The sequence below is a fragment of the Sciurus vulgaris genome, assembly GCF_902686455.1.
Source record: "Sciurus vulgaris genome assembly, chromosome: 3".
Taxonomy (NCBI): Eukaryota; Metazoa; Chordata; class Mammalia; order Rodentia; family Sciuridae; genus Sciurus; species Sciurus vulgaris.
Window position 1 is genome coordinate 54,457,495 of NC_136463.1, and position 17,046 is coordinate 54,474,540.

Sequence of the window (17,046 nt, forward strand, 5' to 3'; positions counted from 1 at the left end):
TCACTGAGTTGCTTAGGGCCTCGTTAAGTTGCTGAGGCTGGTTTTGAACTCGTGATCTTTCTGTCTCAGTCTCTCAAGCCACTGGGATTACAGGTGTGTGCTACCACACCGGGCTGCATGTGCAATTTTTAAGAAGACAAATTTCTGATCTCCTTGGGCACATGTTCTATTGGGGAAGAGACATGAGAATTTGGACCTGAAGCACATGATGACTGGAGCTGTGGAAAAGCTGAGCAGCCCTGGGAGAGGGGCTCTGGGACTAGTCCAGAGGAACATGGACATAGGAACAGAAGCAGGTCCCCAAATGTGATTTTCCCCATGCTCATCTTTGTTGGGTGATCCTTGCATCTGCTTGGTTATTAAACAGGCACCTGAAGTAATCCTGGACTTCTTACCCCCAAACCAAGTTCTAAATTATTGTCTCAGTATCTCTAAAGTCAATCGCTTCTCTTTGCACCACCACTACTACAGCACTCTTTCCATAGACTGCTGCTAACAACCCAGCCTGGGCATCGGAATCATTCTCCACATTGCCGTTTAAACGATCTTTCTAAACTCAAATTTGACGTCTCCAGGTCTTGAAATCTTTCGGTGGATTCCTTGCTGCTCTCAGAGCCAAGTCCCAGGCTCATAAAGCCCTCTGTGCACGTGGACCGCATTGCCTCTCTAAATGCATGACTTACTCCAGCAGTCCCCAAAGTGTAAGTAGAACTTCAAACATCTCCCTCAGCTCAGGACTCAGACGAAGAGACTCCTCTTAGGGGAAACCTTTTCTGGCTAAGCTTCCTCCTCCGGACCCCTGGGACTCACCTCATGCACACTCATTATTGACACTGGCTGCCTGTCATCCGCGGGGCTGGGGCGCATGACCAAAGTACGGTACATGCGAAGTGCCGGTGGGGGTCACCGCTGCGTCAAGGAGAAAAGACAGCGAGGTCGCCCTAGGGAAATAGAAACAAAGCCAGGAATCAGTCCTGGAAGCCAGTGAGTGAGTGTGAGGGTGTTCCGCTGCGTCAGCGAGGCCGGAACCGCCCTTGGAAGGAGGAAACCAGGGGCCAGAGCGCCAGCGCAGCTCAGCGGCCCCCGCTTTCCACCAAGGGGCGTTGGGCACTTAGCTATAGAGGACCTGGCGGGGTTCTCAGGACTAGGGTTTAACGGGCCGCCCTTCCTAGGGGACCTCTTCTCTAGGCATCTGCATTCGGAGCGGAAGGGGAGGGCACAGCGTTGACGCCAAAGCAGTGCCAAGTCCAAGGTCCGCGGTCCCGCGGGAGAGGCGGCCTTCTCTCTGCGCAGACGCGCTGCCCAGGCTTGGAGGGGAGGGTCCTGGACGGTCGAGGGGGCGGAGTCGTGTTCTGGGCCCGCCTCCACTAGCGCCTGTGAGGTGCCGAGCGCGCGGTCCCCGTGTTATTCTGGGGGCTTCAGGTGAGCGGGGACATAGAGGGGTCAGGGAGACCTCCCTCGAGGTCTGTTGGTTTCACTGCGGGTCCATCTATCCTGCCACCTGCCCAGAGCTATCTCCTCGGAGAATGGGAGAACAAAGGGAGGGGGCGGTTCTGGGGCCCCTGAGGGAATCCAGGGTCCCAGGTACCCCGCCCCTCCCGCTGACACTTTCGGTTTCTCCCCGAGTCATAGGCGCCGCCCAAGAGACCCTGGGCCGGCGCAGGGCGCAGCTGCCTCTCTACGTTTGCCTGTCCGTCTTTGTGTCTGTCTCTGTGTCTGTCTGGCTGTCTCCGAGCTTGCCTCCACTTCCAGAACTAAGCCGCCCCAACACCTACATCCTGCGAAAACCCGACCCTTTCCCATGGCAGGTAAGTGGGCGTTAGGCTGGGGGGTCTCCGTTATCCCCACCCCCCACGGTCTTGGGCTTTGGGTGTCGAACACATCCTCTAGGAATGTGCTCAGACTGGCTGCGTGGGCCCTCCCTTCCTCCCGGGTAGCCACCGCCCTGCTCCCCTACCCCATCTTTCTCCGCCTCTTCCCATCACATTTTCCGCGGTGCCTCCCGGTCCTTGGGCTGAGGAATAAGTGGGGGTCACGGGTTCCTTTCTAATCTACCTCTGTCTTCCACAGGCTACGTGCCCCCCAAAGGTTATGCCCCTTCACCCCCACCTCCCTATCCTATGAGCGCTGGGTACCCGGAGCCAGCGCTGCATCCTGGACCCGGGCAAGCGCCAGTGCCTGCCCAGGTACCTGCCCCTGCACCTGGCTTTGCTCTCTTCCCTTCGTCTGGCCCAGTGGCCCCGATGTCTCCTGCCCCCTTCTTGCCACTGCCAGGGGTGCCTTCTGGCCTCGAATTCTTGGTGCAGGTGAGTGGAGGAGAGGGTGATGGGAAAAGAACTGGGCGTTCAGGCCGGGGGTTTGATGTTAACGCTACCCCTACTGTTTCCAGATTGATCAGATCTTGATTCATCAGAAGGCTGAGCGAGTGGAAAGTAAGTGGAAAGCGGAGTCAGTTGGGCATATTACCATGACAGGGATAGTGGGTTCCTGCACGGACGAGGCACCCAAACCTCAGCGTGTCACCCTTGACAGCTTTCCTAGGCTGGGAGACCTGTAACCGGTATGAACTGCGCTCGGGAGCTGGGCAGCCCCTGGGTCAGGCAGCAGAGGAGAGCAACTGCTGCGCCCGTCTGTGCTGTGGTGCCCGTCGGCCACTGCGCGTTCGCCTGGCAGACTCTGGGGACCGCGAGGTGCTGCGCCTGCTCCGCCCGCTCCACTGTGGCTGCAGCTGCTGCCCTTGTGGCCTCCAGGAGGTGGGCGGTGAAGGATGAAGCCTGGGAGAGGCTCCAGTGTGGGGCGGTCCTTGATCGGACCCGCAAGTGATAGGACAGGGCCTGGGTTGAGGTGTGGCTCACATGAGAGTGGGCGCTGTGGGTGGGAAGTTTAGTGAGGGGACAAAGTAGTGGACTGAAGGTAGTTCCGAGACCAGTTAGGACTTAGGACAGGGTCCCTGGCTTAGCAATGATTCTAACTGCCTCCCACTCCAGATGGAAGTACAGGCTCCACCGGGCACCACTATTGGTCACGTGCTACAGACCTGGCATCCCTTCCTCCCTAAGTTCTCCATCCAGGATGCTGATCGACAGACAGTCCTACGAGTGGTGGGGCCTTGCTGGACCTGTGGCTGTGGCACAGACACCAACTTTGAGGTATTAGAAATATGGGGAGGGGCTGAGGTTGTGGCCCAGTGGTAGAGCACTTGCCTAGCATGTGTGAAGCACCAGGTTCGATTCTCAGCACCACATGTGAATAAAGGTTCCTCAACAACTAATAAGAACATTAAAAAAAAAAAAACAACAAAAAAAAAAAACACAGGGAAATTCCTGGGAATTTCATAAACCAAGAGGGCAGCTTCCATGAAGCAAGATGGCTTGACTAAGGTCAAGCTCTTGACTTCATCAGTCCAAATCTATTGTTGCTCCTACTGTACACTTCCAATTTTCCTCCATTCAGAAATGGGATGGCTCTGTGGTCTTATAAAAGCATAGCAAAGGGAAGTTCATCTTCAAAAGCAAAGCTGATTGTTAATTACAACCCTATATTTTGTATGCATGTGTGGAGGTGTATCTAAGGCCAGCCTAGATCTAGGGTGAAGGATGATTATTAAATCTGCCATGGACTGGTCCCATGTGGATGGCATACATGAGTCTGTGAGCCTAGGCGCTGGAGCAAGCCTTGATTTAACATACCAGCTTGCCCTGCCGACCTGTAAGTTCAAATGACCCATCTGACCTGAAGTCTAGGTTATGCCTTTTCTCTGTACTTATCACCAACCAGGAACCTATAAAACTCACATGGTGAGAGTTTCAGGAGGCCTGGGAAGACATCTTGGTTTCAAGAAAACAAGGGCATTCCACAATCCCCTGAGTTCTTTAAGGGTTAATTCCCTGTGCAGATAAGAGCAAAATAAGAGGTATTATCCAATAGACTTTCTGAAGCTTCTGATGAGGTGCTTTACCACCTAAGGTAATTTTTAAAAAGTGAATCACCTTGGTAGTCAGAGGGCGGTTCTGTGATAAAAACCAGTTCAGGAGACAATTGTGTAATTTCTGTATGGGAATGTGTAAAATGTGGGGTTCTCATAGGTCCAGTGTTCCTTTTACACCATTATAAATGGTCCATAGTTGAAGCTGCATCCCTGAGACTGTATGACTGGCTGAGACAGGCCTTGCCCAGCCTAGGTCTGGGCTGCAGGAAGTGCCCCAGAGCTCTAGGACAGGAGGGAAGGGGATGGACAGGATGTAGAAGGAAATCCCTCCAGTTCTAGTCACTGGAGACTAAGCATAAAAAGGACCAGAAAGTCACTGAGTTACCACCCATTTGTCAGGCCTATTGCTGCTGGGATCAAAGAAGTCTAGAAATCATGGTCCCAGAAATCCATAGGTTTGGATCTCCTCTCAATGAGGCTCAAATGCAGTGTTGGACAAAGCACAGGCATGCTTTGTGGATTAAAATCACCTTTGGGCAGACATAGCTTTCTAGGAACTTATTTGACTGGTAGAATGCACCAGGATTTTGTCAGCCTTCTTTACTTTCTCAGCCAGGCTACTGTGTGCAGGGTGTACAGACTGTACTGTGGGTTTCTGGGACATTGGTAATCAAAGTAAATCTAGCAATTAGTTATACACTAAGGGGAAATTGTGTTTCTATTTCTTCCCACCACTGATATCCAGGTGTGACCTTTGGAGAGCAACAGATGTGAGTCTAAATCCTGATTTTCCCTATATATTTGTAACATGACCCAGGGCACTTCAGTTTTCCTAGCTGCTACGGAAACTCAAAGCTGTTAGGAAGATTCACAAAGTGTAGAGCCTGTACAATTCATATATGGCAACTGTGGGAATGAGATCTGAGGCAGGTGAGATTGGTTGCATCCTCCCCATTTGGGTCCTTCTTCCCTTCCAATAGGTGAAGACTAGGGATGAATCCCGCAGTGTAGGCCGTATCAGCAAGCAGTGGGGGGGGCTGCTCCGAGAAGCCCTCACAGATGCAGATGACTTTGGCCTACAGTTCCCACTGGATCTGGACGTGAAGGTGAAGGCGGTGCTGCTGGGAGCCACTTTCCTCATTGTGAGTTGGCTGTCCCTGTCCCTCCTGCCTCTCCTTTGCTGTCACTTGAAGCTTTGTGCACTTCCTGGCCTTTTTAGGACGTTAGGAACAAATGTTATGGGGGGTTGTTATAACTGAGCCAGTCTGGCCCGGCCAGATCTCCTGTTGATGGTGGCCTCTCCTCAGGACTACATGTTCTTCGAGAAGCGAGGAGGTGCTGGGCCTTCTGCCATCACCAGTTAGAGGCCGCCTCAGGGTGAGGAGACCATCACCTCAACAAGAATTCAAGATGGTCCCCTGCCCTGGCTTGGCCCCTCCTCAGAGGCATCCCCTTTCTTTCATGTCCACTGCAGGGGCGGGGAGGGCAGATCAGGGGTGCCTGAGTGGCTGGGGGCATGGTGCCCTATCCCTACCCTCTCCCCTGACCTCCTTCACCTGTGGCTCTACAGAAGGGTATGTATGAGAGCCCTACCCTGCTGTCTCCTTCCACTGTCTCCCAGCATTCCCTCTGCACACAGGCATTATTGGCTTTCAGACTGTCTCTACCCACTCCTTCCCACCTCCTTCCAGGGTCTCTGTACCAGAGTTGGCCTTTGGAACCCAGGGCTTGGATTTTACAACAGGGGAAGGGCAAGCAGCACCAAAGATGGCAGACATACCACTCATCCCTATATCAGCTTGGCCAATTCAGCATCAGACTGAATTGGCACTTTGAGGGGATTCCCACTTCTCCAACAGCTGTAGAGGCTGGGCTCCAGTGCCAACTTTCTTTCTCCCTTGGGCCCTGCCCACAGCTGGTGCTTGCTGCAGCTTCCTGTGCCTTATTTAACCACCCCTTCCTTCCCTTGCCCTAGGAAGGAGGCTGCATCTTTGTATGTTGTATTCATATAAACTTTGTAACTTTTTGAACATTTGAAGATGTATGTAATGGGGGACAGTAGAAGAAAGAGTTGGTGTGGGAAAAAACAAAGGAAACTACGACAGCTGGGCTGGGGTTGATCCATCTCACAATCTATGCTACAAGGATCAAATGTCCTTGAGTTCAGGAGGGCAATTTTCATCACCCATAGTGGTCATGAATCAAACCAAGGCAGTTTGAGCCATATGCCCCAAGTAATATGACTGCTTCCATCATCTAAGATGGTGGCCCCACAGAGTCCAGTGAGGTAGCTAATGACAGTTCAGGATGGCTATTCCCATGGTCCAGTATGGCCTCTTGGTCACTTTCTGTAGTAATGAGAGGCATCCTTTGGATATGATATATTCCAGTTCTTTTCCTTCTGAGTCCTCCTCTTTGGGAGTGTGGTGGACTTGCTCTTTCTTGAACCAGGCAAAGGAGCTTAGGCTCTCAGAGGCCAAGGAGCAGGGTGGGGAGCAAACATCTGTCAGTGACCAACCCTGTGCTCCCTTGGGCAATTTCTATACTTGCCTATAGTAAGTGGGATCTCCCTAGGTGGGGAAGTCTGCTCCTGTGCAGACATTTTTCTGGTTCTACTTGGTCTTACATGGCTAGGCCCTGAGGGGTCCAGGCATTCTGTGTTGGTGACGATGGCTGAGAAAGTAGAGCTCAGGATCGGGCCAGGACATAACGGCTGGCAGCAGAGAGGTCCCACTGGTGGTGCTCCAGGATGCGCCAACAATCCGCTCTAGACCAGTTACTCAGGTGGAAAAGCTGGTCTACCTGCAGTATCAAGAGTGAGTACAGCTGACTGCCAAGTAGAAGGGCAGGAGAAGAGGGAGCCTAGGAGAAGGGTCTGGCTTTACCTTGAGGTTCCGGATGGCAGAGACTACATCTCCCCCAGTGGCTCTTAGTGCTGTTTGGCACTCCTGGTGAGTGACTCCATGCACATTCAGCTCCACCTGTGGGGGACAAAGCCTCACTCAGGTTCCTGCCCTATTCTCTAGGCCCTTCTGAACAACAGGCCCTTTCAATGAGACCTCACCTCTGTAATCTTCCTCTGCCACTCAGGGTCAGGCAAGAGGCCCCCAGAGGAGACAGTGGCTTTACTGGCTCCAGACACTCCAATTCGGTGATTGTGTGGGGGTTCTCTTTTGGGCCAAGGAGTTCGTTCCCTAGGGGGCTGGCTGGGCTGAGAAGAGTTGGAGGTAAAAGGAGGGCGTGGAGGCAGGCCTGGGGGTCCTTGAGGCACAGCTCTGGCGTGTCGAAGTTCAGGGGGGCTTGAACCACCCCCTGTAGGGCGAGGGCCCAAGGATAGAACTGACTCCAGACTCTTGGAAATACCTGCGCAGTTGAGAAAGAAACTTGAGAGGAGATCCAGGTGCTAGGTTCCACCTTCCTCCTGCCTTCTATCTTTATTTGTTTTGAGCTGGATGGTTTTATAAGAATTTCAAATGAGCTAGCTGGCCCTGACCTGTATTAAGTAGGGTGATAAAACAGATACACAAGACCTAGGTAGCAGATGGACCAAAGAACAGAGAGTTCAGAGGTGAGAGTGGGGAGATGCTATCTAGTAGGGAAGAAGGGAGGGCTTTGACTCTCTTAAGATCTTCAATTATAGCTGGGCACTGTGGCACATGCTTATAATCCCAGCAACTCTGGAGGTTGAGGCAGGAGGATTGCAAGTTCCAGGCCAGCCTCAGCAATTTAGCAAGGCTCTAAGCAACTGCACAAGATCCTATCTCAAAATAAAAAGTAAAAAAGGGTTGGGGATGTAGTTCAGTAGTACAGTACCCCTGTGTTTAATTTTTAGTACCCCCCCCCAAAAAAAAAAAAAAAGATCTTCAAGTATAGCTATATGCAAAGGCATGGATCCTGCATACCCACCTTTCATCCTCTGCAGGGGTGCCTTCCTTCTCTGGCCCCATGCTGGAGGTAGATCCTGAGGCTTTGCCTTCTCTTTGTCCCTGTCAGAGAATGATCCAGTTCATCCTCCATATCTCCTCCCACCCCAGCACATACATATATTAATGTCGCCTCCAAAAAAACTGGTGCTCCCAGGCATGCTGAGACCTAGGATGGAAGCTCCTCCTGGGAGACAAGTACAGCCTCACCTCCAGCTTTGTCCTTGTCCTATTCCCAAGTTTCCCATTCAGAGATGTTGCTGTACTTAGCCTATTCCCCTAGTCCAGCCTAGCCCAGCTCTGTCCCCAGCCTTTCAGCTCCTTACCCATCTGTGCTTCCCCAGCGTTGCTTTCCCCGGGCTGGAGAGCCTCTGTGGACTGGGCGGGTGGCTGGAGATCCCCCCAAGTCTACCAACGTCACTGCCAAGGCTGGGAAACTGCCCACTTTAAAGGTGCGACCATTCTGTCCCCTCCAGGTTGTGGAATCCGGGCTGTGGGAAGAGGAGCTGGTGAAAGGGATATAAGCAAGGGGAAAAGTGGCAGCTGGGCTGGGTCACATTTAGCTCACCAAGCTCTAGGCCTTGTGGCTGTATCTGCCTGGAGGAAGGGAAGCCTTTTTCTCATCAACACAAAAGGTTCTCTATGGATCAGCTGGGGCTCCAGCAGGGAAACAGGGACTGCACTGGAGCTTAGGGCCCAGTGAGGAGGAGAGGAGAAGACATAGAAGACCAGGGTTCAAGGAGTTGGAAAGAAGCAGAAAGGAGATGAGGAGTCAAGAAGACTGGGAGGGATGTGTTCCTTGGGAGTACTTGGGGAGCTCTAGACTGTTACCTGCCCTCAATGATGGTAATGGGGTCACCAGGCTCCATCCGCAGGGCTCCTGGCTCTGTGACATTCCTCACACAGCGTCCTTCAGAAGGCCAGGCCTGTGAAAATAGAAACAGTTGGGCTTTGGGCCTGAGTCAAAAAGGTAATATGGGAGCAGGGCAGAAAAGAGACCACCCTCTGTCTGTATACCTACCAGTTATGTCCTCTGTGCTGGGATACAGTGCGACTGTCCCTACCTCAGGTGTAATTCAGTGGGGGAGGTCAGTCTGGATTCCATGCCAAGTTGGACACAGCCCACGGTTCAGGAAGCAACAAAGGAGAGCCCTGTCTCTGCCTAGGGGGACCAAGGGGACGGCCATCCTGTTCACCAGTTTTTTTCTACACCCAGGCCCATCAGGTTGGCCTCCTAGGTACCTTTGCAAAATTTCCACTCCTCACCAGTCCTACTGCTTTGACCCTCACCCTGACCTCTTCATCTCACTTCTGTTTCATAGTCATTGTCAATATCATCCCTCTAAGTTATTCTTGGACCAGGCTAGAGTGAAATAATGTTGACTTGTGATTCCCCTGTTTAATACCCTTCCACAACTCCCAAATGCCCTCAGAGCGAAGACTAAACTCCTTTAATAGTAGAATGTGGTGATTTAGGGAAAAGCTCAGAAATCACATTGACTAGAGCTGATCCCAAGTCCTCCACTGATTGTGTGACTTTAGGCAAGTTTTAAATTGTCAGTGCCTCAACTGCTCTATCTTATAAATGGAGATGAAAAGAATTACCTCATGGAATTGTTGAGAGAACTAAAAGATTGAACAGGCATAAGTATACCTGTAAAGTATCCTTAAACACAGTATCTCACACAGATTAAGTGCTCTATGTAGTAGCGGTTCTTATGCCCTAGGAAATCCTCCATGATGCAGCCCTGCTCACCTCTGCGGCCTCATTACTTCCTTTTCCCCTCCCACGCGGAACCTCTGTTCCTTTGCCTGTTAAACACCCACAGAGTGGGGTGGGGTGGAGAATGACCTGCTGCTCGCTCACGCCCATTCTCTGGCTCAGACACAGGACTCCAGCCTGTCAGGCTGCATCTGTGTAGCCACTCCTCTGCCTACCCCTCCATCACCCACCTCCCCAGGGCTCTGAATTTGTTTTGTTTACAGCTGGGTCCCAGAGTCGAACTCCACCTCCGGATATGTTAGTCTGTTTTTTCACCCACCATGCTGGAGATTGAACCCAGGACCTAGTGCATGCTAGGCAAGAACTTTACCACTAAAGCTATACTCCCAACCTTTTTAAATTTTTATTTTTGAGACTGGGTCTGGCTAAATTATCCAGGTTGTTCTTTTAACTCTTGTGATTTTCCTGTCTCAACCTTCTGGGCCGCTGGTAGTAGCGGTATGCACCACAGGGCCACCTGACTAGGTTATATTTGTCTTCCGCATGAAACCCTGGGAAAGAGAATGGAGGGAAGAGAGATTGTTTCTGGGGAGTTGCGGGTCCCCACCTCTTGCAGCAACCCTTCCAGGCAGGAAAAGCTAGGCCGGTCCGCAGGGTGAGGGGCCCAACAGCGTAAGGCGAGGGAGTAGAGGGCCCTAGAGCATAGGGGAGGCCTTGGAAGCCGGGCACGGTCCTTCTCCAGACGCTGCAGGATGAGGTATGGCGGAACCCCGGCCCAGGGCTCCTCGCCCCCAGAGAACATTTCCCACAGGGTCACTCCAAACATCCACACGTCAGAGGCTGACGAGAAGGCTCCCTGGCGCAGGCTCTCTGGGGCACACCTGCGGATGTGGAAGTTGATGGGGGAGGGAAATATATACCTGAGAATTTGCCTTTCACTGGGCAAATTGATGCTCCCATCATCATTTCCTAGCCCTCCCAGACCCCACTAACCCTCTGCTCACAGTCTCCTTTACGAGATCAGTTCACTCCGAACTACCCTATGCCTGCTGTTCTCCAGATCTGCCCCCAGGCTCCAGCCTGACCACCCACGCACGTCGCCCTCACCAGGCATAGGGGATAGGGCGGGGCCCGCCCATGACGTAGCGGCCCCGGGCCCCGCCCAGCGGCCGCACCAGCCCGAAGTCTGCCACCTTGATAGTGCGCGGCGAGGCCAACAATAGGTTACGTGTAGCGAGGTCCCGGTGTACCAGTCCACGGGCCCCCAAGTACGCCATGGCCCCAGCCAACTGCCGCAGGAAGAGACAGAGCAGGGCCACTGGCAGCGGGGGTGTCGGGGCCGGGTCTGTCAGGCGCGCATGCAGGGAACCCAGTGGCGCCAGCTCCATTACCTGCCAGAGGACAGCACAGCGTGAGCCATGGTCTGTCTCCACTGGCCTCGCCTGTCACACACCATTCCCAAGGCTGTTCAGAGAACCAGCGTCTGGATCTGCTCACCATCTGCAGAGGCTGCCCCAGCACAAGGCCATGAAGACGCAGCACGTGTGGGTGCTCCAATTTCATCATGACAGATACTTCTCGAAGGAAGTCTCCCAGCTCTGTGCCCACCCGGCCTTCGGGACCTACCCGGAGGGACTTGACAGCCACCGGGACCTGGAGGTGGGGGGAGGCATCATCATATACCAGAGGTAATGACCATGCCAAGGTCAGAGCCCAGAGGGCATAAAGATCAAAAGGGCCTGGGGGGTGAGGTAGAGGGCCTGTGCCTGTGGCACACATGTAATCCCAGTTTGAGGTCAGCCTAGCAACTTATCCTGTCTTAAAATTAAAATAAAAAGGATTGGGGATATAGCTCAGTGGTAAAGCACCCTGGGTTCAATTTCCAATAACCCTCCCCACCAAAAAAAAAAAAGAAGGTGGGGGTGGGGGACTGCTGGTCCATTATTCTGGATGAAGTAAGCTCCCAAACACTCACACTCTGGCCACTGGGCAGTGTCCACAGCCCACGATGTACCACGCCAAAGCAGCCTGAGCCCAGCAACTCCCCTCTGCACACAGCACCCTCTGGGATCAGACACTTGAGTCTCCCTTCTGACTCAGAGAGGCATGGAAGACTGTCTGAGGGTAGGGTGGTCTCTTTCTGCTCAGGTGCAAAACTCCCAAGAATCTGAAACAGGAGTGGGAGTTCAGGCATAACCCTTCCTGCCACTCAACCAACCCATTCTGAGGCCTAACTTGGCCCTTTAAGGCCCTCAAATACCACCACCATCATCACATACCTTGTAAACCCAATTCTTAGACTTGACTCCCAAACGGTGTCTCTTCAGAGCTTCAGCCAGTCTGCGCTGGGCTATAGGAAGCCAGAATCAGAAGACTTGGGTGGGGGTGGGGCAGAGTACATAGAATATTATAGGCAAGAAGAGACCTGGGGTGTGGGGCAGTGACTGGCAACTGATGGGGCAGTGACTGGCAACTTATAGGCCAGGAAAGGAGTAACCAGGACCTCAGGACAAGGGTTCCTTACCAGGCCGGCCCATGCCAATGCCATCCAGATCCTCAGGCTTTACAAAGTCAAAATGCTCTGGCCGAGTGACATTAAGCTCCTCAAGGATGGGCCGATAAAATTGGGCTAGCTGGATATCCCGGAGCAGCCGCAGTAGCCACAGGGAACTGGCCTCAGGGAGCATGTCTGGAGAAGAACCCCTATGGATGATGGCACTCTCTTTTACATAGAGCCTCCGGTAGGAACCTTAGACACTTGAGAATAGAGACTAGAGACTAGGTCTCCAGTGCCACCCTTAACACATCAGAAACAGGTACAGGGGAGAAACACATGGAGAATGCCAGGAACCCTGCTACTTATACACACGAACCCCAGGTAGGATGTTCCCCCACCCCAAAAGCTGGGGGTACTTTACATTCTCATCACTGAGAAAACTGCCCTCTTCATACCTAAGATATTAAAACACTGTCTGCCACACTACAGATGAGTCCAGGTATGCCACTGCCCTCACTCCAAAGATATTATGCCCCACTGTCCCTGTACCCGAGACACTCTCATCCTCATACATGAGAAGTTTTTGACTGCTACCCATGCTCTAGAGATGCCTAGATATGCAAACCATACTATAACTCAAAGATGTAGGTACACACACGTGTGCATGCAGTATACCATTATGTATACACATCCTGAGTCATACAGATATGCTGCAAAACATACCTGAGACATCTGAATACATGTCCTCTCAAATCTGAGACATTCCAGTATGCCATCATGTTGTGCCAGACTTAGGGCTACATACCCTCTCACATAAATGTACTTGAGACACAGCAGTTCACTGCCCCCATTCACAGAAGATAGCCAGATACACCCCCACATGTCTGAAACACCGAGGACTACATAAACACACACAACACACAGAACATCAAAGCACAGTGTCCATACATACCTGACTTATGCTGGCATACTGCTCCCTCAGCCCAGCAATACCCAAGATCATGAACTCAGACACCAAGACAGAAACATCTGAAATCAAGTCAGGCATCTGTGCCAGGCGACTAAGTGCAGGACGGTGCTAAGCCCCGCTATTGCCCACAGAGCTACCTAAGCTGTCAGGTGCACAGTCCTTGCATATCCAAGTACAGAACCCTGCAGCACACCTGCGTCACCCAAGCTTATGTGACTCTGAGGCAGCTCCACTAGTCTTTATTAAACAAGGTTTTAGGCGCTCTGGCTGCCTGCACCACAAACTCACACACAGCTGGACCCCTCTGTGCCCCCACTTTAGTTAAGCAAGGGAAATCGCAGGGTCCGAGGCGGGCTAGAAATTGGGCGCGAGCAGGGGGTGGGGAAGGAGAACACCCAAGACATGAAAAACCCATCACTAAACAGAAGGTGGGAAGGTCGAAAAGCAGGAGAACCGGAGACTAGGGGAAAGGTAGCGAGAAGGACCCAGGGATTGGAGGCGAGGCCCAGCACCCTGTGGACGCACCCCATGCGCCTCACGCCGAGACTCCCCTGTTTGGTCTGTACCCTTACCTGGCGAAGGCGGAAGCGGCTGCAGCGGAGCCGCCCAGGTTGCCAGAGCTAAATCCTGAAAAGGGCGGGACCCGAAGCAGCAGAAGGCGGGTCCTGGCGGAAGGCCAGAGTCCTGCTGTTACAAAGTGAGAGTGGCCAGGGTGGCTGGGGCCCCTCCCTCCCGCAGCCTGGTCAGCCCCTGGGAATGTAGGCACTGCCCTGTAACCGGAGAGAGATCCCTAAGAAGCTTTAACAGGTCAGGGGGAGCCAGGCCAGTTCAGGGTGCTTCGGAATGAAGCCAGGGCACAGGGATGTTGATGTTGGTACAAAATCAGCTTCAGTCCTAGATAGAGTCTAGAATCCAAGCTGTTGTTGAACCTGGGCAGCACTCCAGGCCTCAGGGACTTCTTTCTTATTACTGACTCTTCCTGTATAACGTCTGGCCAATCCCATCCCCGTTGTAGCCTCTGCCCACTCAAGGGCTCTGTACCCTGCCACCAGGCCTGTGGCCACAGGGGCACTGTCTGGAACCTTGAAAAGGACTCTAATGAGGAGCACGCCCATTCCCTTTTCCTCAGGGGTCCCAGAGAGGAAGCTGCCAATCTTAGGACATCTGGCCTGCCTCCTGTCCCAAGGAAGGATGTGTGAACATAGTAGCTGCTGTCCCCTGGGTCCCAGAGGGAAAAGCCCTTCTCATATTGGCAAGCACATGGGATGTTATAGTATCAATGGGAAAATCTTCATAATGCTGTTATGTGTGTATTCGGACTTTGGTTTTGTTTTCTTGCCATTTCGTTTGCCCTCCAACCAGACCAGCTGAGCACACTGTAATTGTTCCTTCTACATTTGTCAATACTAATGTATTATGAGTTATGCAGGATGGAGGCTGGGCTGTCTTATTTATCTTTGTTGATTTTTTTTTTTTTTTTTTTGGTGGGGGGAAGGGTACTGGGGGTTGAACTCAGGAGTGCCTTAACACAGAGTTGTGTCCTCAGTGCCACCGCCACACACTTTTTATTTTTTTTATAATTTATTTATTTTGATTCATTGTAAACAAATGGGGTATAACTTGTTTCTCTGGTTGTACATGAAGTAGAGTTGTACCATTTGTGTAATCGTACATGTACATAGGGTAATGATGTTTGTCTCATTCTGTTATTTTTCCCTTCCCCCCACCCCTCCCACCCCTCTTTTTCCTCTATACAATCCATCCTTCCTCCATTCTTGCCTCCCTCTCACCCTTCATTATGTATCATCATCTGCTTATCAGAGAGATCATTTGGACTTTGGTTTTTTTGGAACTGGATTATCTCACTTAGCATGATATTCTCCAGCTTCATCCATTTGCCTGCAAATGCCATAATTGTATTCTTCTTTATGGCTGAGTAATATTCCATTATATATATACACCACAGTTTCTTATCCATTCATCAATTGAAGGGCATCTAGGTTGGTTCCACAATCTAGCTATTGTGAATTGAGCAGCTATGAACACTGATGTGGCTGTATCTCTGTAGTATGCTGATTTTAAGTCCTTTTGGTATAGATCAAGGAGTAGGATAGCTGGGTCAAATGGTGGTTCCATTCCAAGTTTTTGAAGGAATCTTCACACTCCTTTCCAGAGTGGCTGCACTAATTTGCAACCCCACCAGCAAGGTATGAGTGTATCTTTTTCCCCACATCCTCGCCAACACCTATTGTTGCTTGTATTCTTGATAATTACCATTCTAATTGGGGTGAGATGGAATCTTAGGGTAGTTTTGATTTGCATTTCTCTTATTACTAGAGGTGTTGAACATTTTTTCATATATCTGTTGATAGCTTGTACAACTTCTTCTGTGAAATGTCTGCTCATTTCCTGAGCCCGTTTGCTGATTGGGTTATTTGTATTCTTGGTATTCTTTAAGTTCTTTATAGATTCTGGAGATTAGTGCTCTATCTGAAGTACGTGTGGCAAAGATTTTCTCCCACTCTGTAGGTTCTCTCTTCACATTGCTAATAATTTCCTTTGCTGAGAAAAAGCTTTTTAGTTTGAATCTATCCCAATTATTGATTCCTGTTTTTATTTCTTGTGCTTTTGGGAGTCATGTTAAGGAAGTCTGGTCCTAAGCCGGCATGATGAAGATTTGGACCTACTTTCTCTTCTATAAGGTGCAGGGTCTCTGGTCTGATTCCAAGGTCCTTGATCCATTTTGAGTTGGGTTTTGTGCAGGGTGAGAGATAGGGGTTTAGTTTTATTTTGCTGCATATGGATTTCCAGTTTTGCCAGCACCAAGTGTTGAAGAGGCTATCTTTTCTCCATTGTATGTTCTTTGCATCTTTGTCTAGTATGAGAAAACTGTATTTATATGGGTTTGTCTTTGTGTCCTCTATTCTGTACCATTGATCTACCTGTCTATTTTGGTGCCAGTACCATGCCATTTTTTGTTACTATTGCTCTGTAGTATACTTGGAATTCTGGTATTGTGATACCCCCTGCTTCACTCTTCCTGCTAAGGATTGCTTTAGCTATTCTAGGTCTCTTATTCTTCCAAACGAATTTCATGATTTCTTGCTCTGTTTCTATGAGGTATGGCATTGGGATTTTAATTGGAATTGCATTGAATTTGTATAGCACTTTTGGTAGTACGGCCATTTTGACAATATTAATTCTGCCTATCTAAGAACATGGGAGATCTTTCCATTTTCTAAGGTTTTCTTCAAACTCATTCTCATTGTACAGATCTTTCACCTATTTTGTTAGATTGAGTCCCAAGTATTTTTTTTTCCTGAGGCTATTGTGAATGGGGTAGTTCTCCTATGTATATATCATCAGTGTTCATTCCTTTTTAGTGCTCAGTAGTTTTATTTATCTATTTGCCTGAGTCATTTCCAGTTTTTGGCTATTACAAATAAAGCTGCTATGAGCACTCATGTTCAAGACTCTGTGTGTACATATATTGTCACAATCTTGGGTAAACACCTAAAGTTGAATGCCTGGATAATATAGTAGATGTTTCATATTTTTTAGAAACTGACAAATTGTTTTCCAAAGTGGTTGTACTATTTCAAAATCTTAACAGTGGACAGTTACTCTACACCTTTGTGGGGTTTTTTTGTTTTTTTTGTTTTGTTTTGTTTTTTACTAGTGATTGAACCTAGGACCCTGTACATGCTAGACAAGTACTCTACCAATGAGCTACATCCCCAGCCCAAGTTACTGTACATCTTCATCAAGATTTTTAAATTTTAGCATCAACATTTTAAAATTTTAGCTATTCTAGTGCATGTGTAGTGATATCTCACTGTAGATTTAATTTGTATTTGCCTAATGATTAATGATATTGAGTATCTTTTCATGTGTTTATTTGTCATCCATATATCTTTATTTTGGGTGGAGTGTCTGTTCTATTCTTTTGCCCTCCCTTTTTTAATCAGTATTAGGGATAGAACATAAGGTTCTTTTTAAAAAAAT

At 50.2% G+C, this 17,046-nt stretch overlaps 2 protein-coding genes across 10 annotated transcripts; one reads left to right on the forward strand and one right to left on the reverse strand.

The window, feature by feature from the left end:
- Positions 1-1,673: 1,673 nt before the first annotated feature.
- PLSCR3 (phospholipid scramblase 3) lies at positions 1,674-10,788 on the forward strand. Of its 8 annotated transcripts, XM_079133588.1 has the most exons (8): positions 1,674-1,808; positions 2,071-2,306; positions 2,390-2,432; positions 2,533-2,753; positions 2,988-3,149; positions 4,909-5,070; positions 5,236-5,305; positions 5,620-5,958. In XM_079133588.1, exons 1-7 carry the CDS (start codon positions 1,802-1,804, stop codon positions 5,290-5,292), a joined length of 888 nt encoding a protein of 295 aa, XP_078989714.1. In that variant the 5' UTR covers positions 1,674-1,801; the 3' UTR covers positions 5,293-5,305; positions 5,620-5,958. The 8 variants fall into 8 exon arrangements, with proteins under 8 accessions (XP_078989714.1, XP_078989718.1, XP_078989715.1 ...); XM_079133592.1 differs by lacking the exons at positions 5,236-5,305; positions 5,620-5,958 and adding an exon at positions 10,635-10,788 and having other exon boundaries at positions 5,011-5,070; XM_079133589.1 differs by lacking the exons at positions 5,236-5,305; positions 5,620-5,958 and adding an exon at positions 10,635-10,784.
- TNK1 (tyrosine kinase non receptor 1) lies at positions 6,090-13,603 on the reverse strand. Of its 2 annotated transcripts, none has more exons than XM_079133585.1 (12): positions 12,099-13,603; positions 11,854-11,924; positions 11,550-11,741; positions 11,072-11,227; positions 10,682-10,965; positions 10,182-10,455; positions 8,683-8,777; positions 8,178-8,357; positions 7,835-7,914; positions 6,993-7,291; positions 6,814-6,909; positions 6,090-6,730 (listed from the first exon to the last, which is right to left on the reverse strand). In XM_079133585.1, the coding sequence occupies exons 1-12, from the start codon at positions 12,259-12,261 to the stop codon at positions 6,617-6,619; spliced, it is 2,004 nt and encodes a 667-aa protein (XP_078989711.1). In that variant the 5' UTR covers positions 12,262-13,603; the 3' UTR covers positions 6,090-6,616. The 2 variants fall into 2 exon arrangements, with proteins under 2 accessions (XP_078989711.1, XP_078989712.1); XM_079133586.1 differs by having other exon boundaries at positions 8,178-8,342; positions 12,099-13,602.
- Between the last annotated feature and the right edge of the window lie 3,443 nt (positions 13,604-17,046).

What these genes read in the sequence shown, in the direction of transcription:
- PLSCR3 (XM_079133587.1), top strand. An exon ending in GCCTCGAATTCTTGGTGCAG is followed by an intron (nt 2,307 to 2,389) that starts GTGAGTGGAGGA and finishes TACTGTTTCCAG; the next exon opens with ATTGATCAGATCTTGATTCA. An exon ending in GCCCTTGTGGCCTCCAGGAG is followed by an intron (nt 2,754 to 2,987) that starts GTGGGCGGTGAA and finishes CTCCCACTCCAG; the next exon opens with ATGGAAGTACAGGCTCCACC.
- TNK1 (XM_079133585.1), bottom strand. Translation starts at nt 12,261, where the DNA reads ATGCTCCCTGAGGCCAGTTCCCTGTGGCTACTGCGGCTGCTCCGGGAT. An exon ending in ACCCCTGCAGAGGATGAAAG is followed by an intron (nt 7,292 to 7,834) that starts GTGGGTATGCAG and finishes TCAACTGCGCAG; the next exon opens with GTATTTCCAAGAGTCTGGAG. An exon ending in CTGCCATCCGGAACCTCAAG is followed by an intron (nt 6,731 to 6,813) that starts GTAAAGCCAGAC and finishes TTGATACTGCAG; the next exon opens with GTAGACCAGCTTTTCCACCT.